The sequence below is a fragment of the Halichoerus grypus genome, chromosome 2 (genome assembly GCF_964656455.1).
Source record: "Halichoerus grypus chromosome 2, mHalGry1.hap1.1, whole genome shotgun sequence".
NCBI classification, from domain to species: Eukaryota; Metazoa; Chordata; class Mammalia; order Carnivora; family Phocidae; genus Halichoerus; species Halichoerus grypus.
Genome location: NC_135713.1, coordinates 192550451 through 192563055, shown reverse-complemented (window position 1 = coordinate 192563055; position 12605 = coordinate 192550451). Strand labels below are relative to the sequence as shown.

Here is a 12605-nt window from a genome sequence, read left to right as displayed (position 1 = left end):
CATCAAACTTTAAGTTAGGTGTGTATGTGAAAATTGTGTATAACTTTCATGCTTTTCCAAAGCATGAGGAGGAGCGGGGAAAGGAATAAAACTCAAATTCTTTAGAAGACAAGATTCAAAGAAAATGTGAAGATATTGAAAATGTAACTTTAAAAAAAAAAATTTCACTTATATCAACAGTCAAAATAATAAGGTACCTAGAATTAAATCTTAACAGGAAAATTAAGGGAGAAAATTATAAACATTTTTGAGAATCTTTTTTCAAGAGCTAATAAATGATAAACCATGTTTATGTGTGGGAATACTGACAATATCATAAAATGACAGTTCTGCCCATATTAATTTATAAATTTATGCTTTTCCAATCAAGTCTAATGGGACTTTTTTGGAATTTGACAACTTGATTTTTTTTTTTTTTGGATGCTTGAAGAGCCATGAAAATTTTGGAAAATTACAAAGACTTATTTCATATCATGATTTACTGGAAAGCTGTAGTATTGAGATCGTTATATATTCTTGTATAAACAGACCAAGGAAACAGAATAGAACACGGGAGGAACTTGCTATGTGAAAAGTGACAATGTAAATCAAAGGAGAAAGAATATTCCATGCATCAGGATGAGATCATCAGCTTTCTGTTTCATAAAAATAAAATACAGTCCTTATCATATCATACAGAATTACAGAATGGATTTACAAAAAACTAAAACTAAAATTTACCAGAGAAAACATTTTTAGAAGAAATGTAGGCAAAAAGCCTTAAGAATTGAGGCTAGAGAAGAATTTCTTTTAAAGGGGGGGGGGGTATTTATTTATTTATTTTTTTAAAAAAGACTTTATTTATTTATTTGACACAGAGAGAGAGAGAGCACAAGCAGGGGAACTGCAGGCAGAGGGAGAAGCAGGCTCCCTGCTGAGCAGGGAGCCCAATATGGAGCTCGATCCCAGGACCCTAGGATCATGACCTGAGCCGAAGGGAGCCGCTTAACCCACTGAACCACCCAGGCGCCCTATTTATTTATTTATTTATTTATTTATTTACTCACTCACTCACTCACTCACTCACTTACTGTCACCCAGGCACCCCAAGAAGAATTTCTTTATTAAGATACAGTGATCAAATCCATAAAAGAAAAAAAATGTTAATTTGGTTACATTAATATAATATGAAGAAAACTCCCTCTGACAAATTACACACAATACAGATGTCTCAAACTGGAGAGGATATTTGCAATGCATATAATCCACAAAGAATTGATGTTTTATAAATTCTCTGTAATAACTCCTTTATAATAAGTACAAAAAAGACAAACACCACAATTAAAAATAACAACTAGCAGGGGCACCTGGGTGTCTCAATCAGTTGAGTGTCTGACTTGGTTTTGGCTCAGATCATGATCTCAGGTCTCTGTCCTCAGCCACATTGGTTCTAAAAGGCATGGGTCCTGGTGGATTGGTACAAGTCCAGTAATCACAAGTCCAGTAACTCTTCAGACAGTCCCAGAACCATTCAGTTTTACTGTTCATCCCTATTACTACAATATTTTCTCCTTCAAAAATCTTAACACTCAGTGTACCAAGAAAAGTTGTCACCACCATTTACTATCTGGGTTGAAAGAATTCCTTTTTAAAAATTATTTTTCAGTTATTTTACAAATAATTTACAAATGTAAGAATAAAAGGGAGTGAAAGACTATTATATATTTAATAAGAACTTAAATATAGCAAACTAAATTTTTATTTCATTTTCTTGGTTTTGAAGATAGAGATATATATCTATATATCTATATCTATGCAGATATCTATATAGCTATCCCCATCCAAATGGGCAGGAGCCTCTGAATGTGACTAATGGTTCATCAGTTGTCATGCATGAACTTCTACATACTGATTCTAAGTTTTTATTTTCTTTTTTTTTTTAAGGTTTTATTTTTTATTTATTTGTCAGAGAGAGAGCACGCGCGCACAAGCAGGGGGAGTGGCAGGCAGAGGGAGAAGCGGGCTCCTTGTTCAGCGAGGACTCTGTCCCAGGACCCTGGGATCATGACCTGACCTGAAGGCAGACACTTAACTGACTGAGCCACCCAGGTGTCCCTGATTCTAAGTTTTAAATACACCCTTAATGGAGTCTAGCTTGTCATTACTTCTGGTTCTTTTTGTACTTGCATTGTCAAGACACAATACTTGAAGAATTTTTTTTTTAAAAAACATTATTTTGTTGAGGAGAAGATGGCCACCAGATACTCCATAATTGCAAAACATTTTCATTTTTAGATTTGTATACACCTTTTAGAATGGTCAGATTTTTAATATCTATATCACCTGTTTCTTATCATCATCTCTCTATAATACCTGTCTTCAGCATCTGTCTACTTAGAAACCATATCAAGGAAATTTTGATGCCTAATGAAATAAAAGATGAAAGAATACTGTCATATGTCTTTTAGAAAAATGAGATGGTCTAGTTTCTTGTCACAAAATATTGCAGAATGAAGATTTTTGTTGAATAACTAGATGAAAATGCCATTTTTTTGTCCTTAGAAATATATTATTCACTCATTCTTTATTTTTAATTAGAGAGAGAGTGGCGGCAAGGTAGGGGCAGAGGGAGAGGGAGAGAGAAACTCAAGCAGACTCCCCACTGAGCGTGGAGCCTGCCACAGGGCTTGATCCCACAACCCTGAGATTAGACCTGAGCTGAAACCAAGAGTCAGCGCTCAACTGACTGCGCCACCCAGGCACCCCTCACTTGAGTTTGAGAAAAAATATGCAGGATAACATCATCTGAGGCCATAGGCTGAGATTTTACTTATAATCATCAATTTCACCATCTTCATTAGAGTCTCAAGTGCTGCTACATCACTCTGCATTAATCTTTGGATTAGATGTAATAAGTGAAATATTTTCCTCTATTGGTTGTCTTTTCTTTGCCATTATGGCCAGTGAGGGGGGGTCTGAATTCTCAACTGTGTGTAGTTAAAGCTAAAACCAGGCAACAAAGATGGTGGATGGCGTCTCCAGACTTCTTTTGTACCTTCTTGAAAGATGTTGTAATTTTTTGGGCAACACAGTAAGAAAACTGAAGGATGATGTCATAGTGGTCTTGATTTCACTATTGCATTATCCCTCTGAGCAATTCCATCATTCTTTCATTTTCTTATTTTAATCTTTTTTAGGATAGTTTGGAATAATTGATGAGTAATGATGGTGTAATTTCTGGAGTGTTGAAATAGCATAATAAATCTTAGATTTATAAAAAGGTCCGGTGGACTCACATGGTAATTGCAAGATAGAATGAGTTTTATTCTATTCTATTTTTTTTTAGAGATTTTATTTATTTATTCATGAGAGACAGAGAGAGAGGGGGGCAGAGGCAGAGGGAGAAGCAGGCTCCCTGCTCCACAGGGACTCGATCCCAGGACCTTGGGATCATGACCTGAGCCGAAGGCAGACACTTAACCAACTGGAGCCACCTAGGTGCCCTGTTTATTCTATTTTTTTAAAATATATTTTCCATTTTCTTCTGTGGAAGACTTCTAATTTAAAAAGTCATGAAATATCAATATAAATCGTTAAAATTGTTCAACAAAAAAACTTAAAAACTGAAATGGTGTCTAATGGACGCTGATGGTATACTGAGGATTAAACACTAGGTGCAGGTGAGTCAAAATGTCCCCTTTTTAAAGAGGCATTTTATAAAAATCTGTTGTGATAGTTTCCACATGGCTGCATAGGTATCTTTGGTGCTGTTTTTAAACTTGCAGACAGTTTAAATATGACACTGCTAATGATACAACTGAGTTGACAAAGAATTTCTAGGTAGATGTTAATCTAGCCAGGCTTTTCAGTTATACCTTTTCTCAATTCTTACATCCAGGAATGGCTTGGTATACTCAGCTAATGACCCCATGGAGGGTAGATGTGTTACATAATAAAGAAGAGCATCACCTCTGTGATTCTGGACAGTCCAGGCTGACAGAGATGAACACTTGCATATAGGTCAAACTGGTTAAATATAGAACAGCCCTTATGGAAGGCAGTTGCCAGGGGCTCAACAGCATCAGCTCTGTTTCTGTGGGGAGACTTTGCAGATGGTAAGAACAGAGCTAGAGGCCAGTGAATTAAAGAGGATTGCATGGTGGAAATTTAAACTCTTTGGTAAAGGGTTTATTGATGAGTCAGCTATATTAATCTGTGAAGATTAATCTTGACATCTTCCTTACCTGACTCCTAATTTATTGCAAGAATTTACCTTTATTTAAGTAACACACCTGTAAAAATTGGTGTGGTTGTACTGACTAGGTTGGAGGAAGGCACGTGATGACAGGTCACAAGATTAGTAAGGTTCTGAAAAGGTCAGAATGGTACTGATTATAAGACAGATTGTTCCTGTGGGTCTACAGTGTTCCTGTTGTCTCTGGCTTCCCATCCACACAGATGATTTTTGAGGTCGGACTGAGAAGGAAGTCATGATTCCAGTGGCAACATAAGGCACAATGACAGCAAAATTCATACATTTTAGCAGCTTTTTGTTTCATGCTAAATTGGCAGACAACCTTGAATAAAAATGTCTTATAAAATAATGTAGAGGGGCACCTGGGTGGCTCAGATGGTTAAGCGTCTGCCTTCAGCTTGGGTCATGATCTTCAGGTCCTGGGATTGAGCCCCATGTCAGGCTCCCAGCTCAGCAGGGAGTCTGCTTCTCCCTCTCCCTCTGCCTCTCCTCCTGCTTGTGCTCTGTCTCTCTCTCTTAAATGAATAAATAAAATCTTTAAAAATAAAATAAATAAAATAATGTAGAATCTCAGGGCACCTGGGTGACTCAGTCGGTTAAGCGTCTGCCTTCGGCTCATGATCTCAGGGTCCTGGGATCGAGCCCCACATCAGGCTCCTTGCTGGGTGGGGAGTCTGCTTCTGCCCCTCCCCCCACTCATGCACTTGTGCGCGCTCTCTCTCTCTCTCAAATAAACAAAGTCTTTAAGAAAAAAAAACTCTACGTGTGTTAAAACTCACAAAACTTCATACCAAAAATCAGTTTTACTTCATAATAATGAATTTTTAAAAACAGATAAAATATAATATTTACATTCTATTCATATTTGGATTATTGTTCACTCTTTAATGCAGTTCTCTGCAAAATGATAGTCATGTGTTCATCAAGGTTTCTAAAATTTAACTAGGGTTTTTTTTCCTGAACTACTTACAGATTGTTTTCCTTCCACCAATGTTTTAAAAACTAAGTTCAAATCTGAAAAAAAATAATTTTCTCAATATAGTCATATTTATTGAACAGATGTCTGATGATAAATGATAGCTTGGTTGCTTAAAAAAAATTTCAACACCAAAAGCTATCATCTTTCCAACTGTAGAAAAGACTGAGGATAAGGAATTGGAACTATACCTTCAGTTTTGCCAAATACTTCTGTATGATAGGGTATTAATTCTTGGAAATTTTGTGACTGAAAAACAGATTCTACATTATTTTTTTTAAAGATTTTATTTATTAATTTGAGACAGAACAAACTGGGGCGGCACAGAGGGAGAGAGAGAGAAAGAAGCAGACTCGCCTCTAAGCAGGAAGCCTGATGCGGAGCTCCATCCCAGGACCCAGAGATCATGACCTGAGCCAAAGGCAGACACTTAACCAACTGAGCCACCCAGGTGCCCCATAAAATAGTCAAAATTGTTATAACAAAGAATAATGTGTGGAGGGAGCAAGCTTACCCAATCTACTGCTGTAGTAGAATAGGCTGGTAATAATATAAAAATATAAAGCCCGATGGGCGCCTGGGTGGCTCAGTCGTTAAGCGTCTGCCTTCGGCTCAGGTCATGATCCCAGGGTCCTGGGATCGAGCCCCGCATCGGGCTCCCTGCTCCACGGGAGGCCTGCTTCTCCCTCTCCCATTCCCTCTGCTTGTGTTCCCTCTCTCACTGTGTCTCTCTCTGTCAAATAAATAAATAAAATCTTTAAAAAAAAAAAAAAAAAAAAAAAATATAAAGCCCGATAGAAATGACAATCAATGAAGAGAAAAGATTATTTAGTCTATAGTATTGGATCAGTTAATTGTTTGAATAAGAAATATTTGGATTCTTGTTTCACATGTACCATTTACAAAACTGAAACTCCAGATAGATTGAAAAATTATATGTAAAGTAAAAATTTTAAAGAGAAGAAAATATAGGTGACTATCAGGGTCTACAATGGGGAAGGATTTTAAGGGTAAAATTAATTTTTAAAAATCATAAAATTAAAAATGGGTAATTTTGGCAACATAGTAAAAAAAAAAAGTAAAGGTCCTTCTATATTCAAAAATATACCATAAATAAAATTAAAAGATAAGCGGCAAGCTGGGATAAAATATTTATAACAAATGAATAATACCCTTAATATATAAAGAATTTTTCTATAAATCAATAAGCAACACTATTAAATCCCAAAAGAAAAATGTGCAAAGGATATGTACAAATAATAAAAGAAAAATTACAAATGGTAAAAACATGATTTTAGAAAGTACCATCCTCTTCAGTAATCAGACAAATGCCAGTTAAAAACAATTGGAGGGGCGCCTGGGTGGCTCAGTTGGTTAAGCAACTGCCTTCGGCTCAGGTCATGATCCTGGAGTCCCGGGATCAAGTCCCACATCGGACTCCCTGCTCAGCAGGGAGTCTGCTTCTCCCTCTGATCCTCCCCCCTCTCATGCTTTCTCTCTCTCAAATAAATAAATAAAATCTTTAAAAAAACAAAAAAACAATTGGAAAACACCATTGTTTGGTTATCAAGTTGGGAATTACTTTTTAGATTTTTCTAATATTCATTACTTGTGAGGATATACCAAGATAGTCACTGTCATATACCTTGGTGGGATTATAAAGTGATAAAATCTTTCTGGAAAAGTATTTGACAACCTATTTCAAGGGCCTTAAAATACTCAACACACCTTTTAAAGTAACAATTTGCATTCAGGAAGTATAATCATATTTATTGTCAAGGAGTTAAGTACAAAAATGTTTATCATGGGACACCTGGCTGGCTCAGTCAGTAGAGCATGTGACTCTTGATCTCTGAGTCGTGAATTCGAGCCCCATGTTGGGTATAGAGATTACTTAAAAATAAAGATCTTTTTTTTTAAAAGATTTTATTTATTTATTTGACAGAGAAAGACACAGAGAGGGAACACAAGCAGGGGGAGTGAGAGAGGGAGAAGCAGGCTTCCTGCAGAGCAGGGAGCCCAATGTGGGTCTTGATCCCAGGACCACCCTGGGATCATGACCTGAGCCAAAGGCAGACGCTTAACTGACTGAGCCACCCAGGTGCCCCTAAAAATAAAATCTTAAAAAAATGTTTATTGTAACAACATATATAATACTAAAAACTTAGAAATTATTAAATATCTGATAGGAAGGAATTAATGTGAAGTTAGGGGAGTTCTCTGTGGAAGCAGTCATACAATGAAATATTATGGAGCCATTAAAAATTATATAGTTGTATTTATAGCCATGTGAAAGGGCTGAAGATAATATCTGTACTGAAAAAAGGGATACAAACTACCTACACAGCACCTAATTAATAATATGAGTTATTTGTAGCTAGTTGAATTTTGGATGATTGTGATTTCTTTCCATTTTTTAGTGTTTTTCCACATTTTCTATAATGATCATGTATTTTGCAAATAGAAACAAAAATAAAAATTTTAGTTTTCAAAGAATAATGTTCAAGAGAATACAAGATGCAATGAGTTCCCAATTTTTTAATTAAAATAAATTTTAAATATAGAAATAAATCTACAGAATGTTAACAGCATTTATCTTTAGGTATTATATAGTATATATCATAGGTATGATATGACATAGCATATTTTTAACTTATTTCCATTTGTTTTACAACTTTTGCTCAGTTAACATCTAATGCTTTTATAACGAAGTAAAAAAAACCCAACTCTTTTTTTTTTTTTTTAAGATTTTATTTATTTGAGAGAGAGACAGAGAATAGCGACAGAGAGCACAAGCAGGGAGGAGAGGGAGAAGCAGGCTCCCCACCAAGCAGGGAGCCTGATGCAGGCCTTGATCCCAGGACCCTGGGATCATGGCCTGAGCCGAAGGCAGACGCTTAACTGACTGAGCCACCCAGGCGCCCCAAAAAAGTCCCAACTCTTAAAAAAAAAAAAAAAAATTCTATCCATACCAGAGGTTTAATGAATACCAATCATATCTAATCCTGAATCTCATTATGCCCATTATTTATATTATCCATATGTAAGTTAATGTTCATTTTCACCTGTTTTGTTAATCTCTGATTTTGTTTGTTTGTTTAAAAAAAAAAATTTATGGAGTGCACTTCCTTCTTTGGTTCCTATAAGAGACTTAAGTACTTGAATATAAATTGTTAGAAGGTCCATGTTAACCTAATGAATTATTGGCATTTGAAAATACTTGCATCTATTAAAAGTTTACAATGTGCAAACTATTTTCTTATAATGACTCTGTATTCAACAAACTCAAATCACTATGCAGAAGAAATAGCACCCCCTTGACTATTCTTTCTATAAACTATATCTCTGTTCTCACTTTACTGTTAGAAAAAAGTACTTTGTTTTCGTGTGATATAACCAAATGTGAATCATGTTCACCTCCTTCCGTCATCTGCCCACTTCCCAGTCAACCTCCGGGTAGAGTTACTGCTTGGTTATATAATATGACAGACGTTAAGCCTCCTGCAACTGTTCTCTCACCAAAATTCAGGGAAAATGGGAGGGAGTTGCCATTCACTGACTTAAGACAGACATCTGATAATTATGAGTTGTTCTTTTCAGTAGTGAGAGAAGGAATGCATGTCAATGAACAGGTTGTTATTTGATGGACTATTCACATTCATTAATATATAATGTACATTTTTGTTTTATGGCTATTAAATATGAGGTTCTGGAATGCCTTTTCAGTTTGCAGAATTCTGAGAATGCAGTTCCAATACCTTTGAAGGGTAGAAGCCATGAGTACACCTGCTGTATTTATTAGTCAAAATGGAGCAAAATCAATCTGTGACAGCTTTGTTTTGCTCTCTTTGACTAGTTTGTTTAGTAATATATTCAAATTATGACCTTCACTATAATTTCTTCCCTCAACAGCTTGGTGCTAACAGCGGTTTGCACATAATCATCTTTGATGAAATCGATGCCATCTGCAAGCAGCGAGGGAGCATGGCTGGTAGCACAGGAGTTCATGACACTGTCGTCAACCAGCTGCTGTCCAAAATTGATGGGGTAGAGCAACTGAACAACATCTTAGTCATTGGTATGTTTGCTTTGAAAAAAAAAAGTTTTATGATTTCAAAAACATTAGACACATAGGTTCTGAATTAAGATCTCTGTAGGTTGTAGTTAATACTGTGTTGCCCATGTTTCCAAATTAGAATCAGGTGATATTGAAGAATCTTAAGTACCTATTTTAATGTCTGGCCTTAATAGGACAAATAAAAGATGGATTTTAGTGACTCATGGGTGTGTATGCTCATAGCTCAAAGATGAAAAAGGCAGCATAGTGTAATGCAGTGGTTTTCAAATTGCATCCTATAGGCCTCGAGGGGCCCTCAGAGGTGCCTCAGGGTCTGTGAGTGAGCTTCAGATCACGTATCCCAATTATAACTTCTTCTTTTAACTGTTTCATGTACTGAGGTTCTTTTAAGATGACTTTAAAAAACAAAACAAAACTTTTGATATTTAGAAGGTTAAAAACCATTGGCCTACAAAAAAGGAGAGGGACTTTGGGGTTGGGCAGATCATGTTCACATTGTCCCTCTCTCACTTGGACAGGCTACTTAGCCTCTCTGAACTGTACCTTCTCTTTTTAAATATTTGAAGTTTTCATTACATTTATATTCCATTGGCAGTATAGTGAAATACTAAAGCAGAGTCTTCAGGTATTTCCATTAGAACAGATCAAGAACAAATGATATTTTTATTTGAGAATAATTGGTTTTCTATTTGACCTTTATAAAATATCTTAACTTATTTGAGAAATTACTATTCTTACATATACCGAAGGGACATTTTATCTTATTTTTTAACTTTTGTTGTTTCTTTTTGAAATCTGTGCTCAGGAATGACCAACAGACCAGATCTGATAGATGAGGCTCTCCTTCGACCTGGAAGACTGGAAGTTAAAATGGAGATAGGTAAGCAGATCTGTCACTGGCTGGGGGAGGGGTGTGTTCATTAGTAAGGGGAGTTCATTAGTAAGAGCAGAGTCCTGTAACTTAACATTGGTTAGAAAAGTTGTGTATCATGAGGAGCACATGTTTACCTGCTTAAGTACCTATAAGAAAAGCATTAGGATTATAATAATATCTATTTTATTTTCAATTTTACCAGGCTTACCAGATGAGAAAGGTCGACTACAGATCCTTCACATCCACACTGCAAGGATGAGAGGGCATCAGTTACTCTCTGCTGACGTAGACATTAAAGAACTGGCTGTGGAGACCAAGAATTTCAGCGGTGCTGAACTGGAGGGGCTGGTGCGGGCGGCACAGTCCACTGCTATGAACCGACACATCAAGGTCAGGAAAATCAGCTAACACATTAGGGTTCTGCAGCTCCATAAATACTGTGTCAGTGTTCTTTCCCTTTCCTTTCAAATGTACCAAGGGCTGTGATAGTGCTGACTTTTGACAGAGAAGAGACATGGTGAAAGGAATAGGAATTGTCCGCTGCCAAAGCTTCAGAGTGGTAGGAAGTAGATGATGCTGGCACCTGCCCCACGGTAACTACTAACACATTTGCCTCGGGTTGCTGCCATCTGATACAAACATGTGAAGATGAAGAGTATGAAGAATTTAGTTTTTAATCTTTGTACTGTGTAGAATAGTAACATGTCATAGGAAATTGGGTTTTCTAGATGCTAGAATTATAGGGGCTGCTTCGTTCAGCACATACACTGAATACCTGCTGTTTTCTGAGTATTAAACTGGAGACACAGAGATGATAAACCATGACCTCTCCCCTCCAGGAATTCAGAGTCAGGCGGATGGACATGTTTGTAAATTAGTACAATAATGTTATTGATACTATGGTAGGAAGACATACCAGGATACTTTTATGTTGATGAAGTGCTTTTGAGTCTTTACCATCCCTTCTCCTCTTCAGGGATAGATGGATGACTCCCAGATTTATGTCTCATCTCTTGAAAGCTTCTTTCTCCCACTTTCAGATTTACACAAAATACCTCTACCTCAATGTTTTATCAGGTCTCAAATTTAATATTCCCAAACCAAATTCACTGTGTTTTTTTTTTTTTAACTGCTTTCCTTCCTGTTCCTATTTTCCTGTTTATCCCAATTTCCCAGGCTTAAAACTTCAGGAATATCTTTAATTCCTGCCACTCTACTGTGTCCTATATCAAGTCATTCACCAAATTTTGTCACTTCTATCTTGGCTGTGTCCTTCAGTTTCTACCCACCTTCTGTTTTATTAGTCTTCCTGTTTCATACTATTCTACCCTACAGAAACTTCAGAACAAAGTACAGACTTCTTAGCCTGATCCTTAAGGTCCTCTAGATCTGACCCTAAACTGGCCTTTCCAAGTGTGTTCCCAATTATTCTCCATACTTTAGCCAAACTGAAATACTCATTGGTCATCAGACATTAATTTATTTTTTCACTTACCTGCTTTTGCAGAAGTCTTTACCCTCTATGTTTACTTATCTTTTTAATACCTAGTTCATATGCCACCACTTTTCTTCAAACCTTTTCTGATTGTCTCCTCTAAGAAGGATGTATTGTCTTCCTTCTTGGAATAGTAGTGTATCACTTACGGTACTTTCGGTTCACTTTGGTTCACAGTAGATTTATTCAGCACCTACTCTATGCCAGACACTATGCAGGCAGCTAATGCTACACCTGAAAGAAGTAAACTGCCTACCCTGAGCAGCCCATGGTTTAATCTCCACATTCAGTAACAGAAAGGACAGGAGACGTAAGGAAGTGAAAGGGTGTCAGATGTGGTCAACTCCTGGGGTGAGAGGATGCTTCACAGAGACAGTTCTGGGTGAATGTGTCTCTTGGTGGGTTAGGACATTTTAGGTAGAAGGCAAAGGAACAGAGACACAAAATAGCATGGTGTGTTAGGGTAATTCAGTATCGCTTCAGCATAAAAGGGAGGGGAGGTAGAGAGAGACATTGTGGGGAATAAGTCAGGAGACTAAAGCAGGGAGTGGAGCACAAAGAGCCTTTTATATTGTGCTAAGAAGTATGGACTTTTTTCCTGTGAGTAGTGCTAAGCCATTGAAGAGTTTTAAGAATAGCAGTGACATAGTGTTAAAACATAAGCTCACTCTGGCAGCTGTGTCGAGTGGAGTATTGAGGCGAGTGGAGTTGGCAACATCCTATCACTGGTTCTAACTTGAGGACTGTGGCCCATGAGCCATATCCAGTTCACCACCACTTTTTATAAATGAAATTTTTGGGGAACATGCCCAGTCATGTATGTGTTGTCAGTGACTGCTTTCATGCTCCAGTGGTCGAGTTGAGAATTTGCAACAAGGACTGTGTGGCCCCACAAAGCCTAAAATATTTACTGTCTCATTCTTTACAGAAAAAGTTTGTCAACCCCTG

General features: G+C 37.0%; 1 protein-coding gene across 2 annotated transcripts in view; it reads left to right on the top strand.

The window, feature by feature from the left end:
- The window catches only part of NSF (N-ethylmaleimide sensitive factor, vesicle fusing ATPase), a 143692-nt gene that overhangs the window by 78046 nt on the left and 53041 nt on the right, over positions 1 to 12605 (top strand). For both annotated transcript variants that reach the window (XM_036103124.2, XM_078065856.1), the window contains exons 10-12: positions 9123 to 9288; positions 10094 to 10168; positions 10365 to 10552. In XM_036103124.2, coding sequence (XP_035959017.1) covers positions 9123 to 9288; positions 10094 to 10168; positions 10365 to 10552 — 429 coding nt within the window. The remainder of the gene's footprint in view (positions 1 to 9122; positions 9289 to 10093; positions 10169 to 10364; positions 10553 to 12605) is intronic.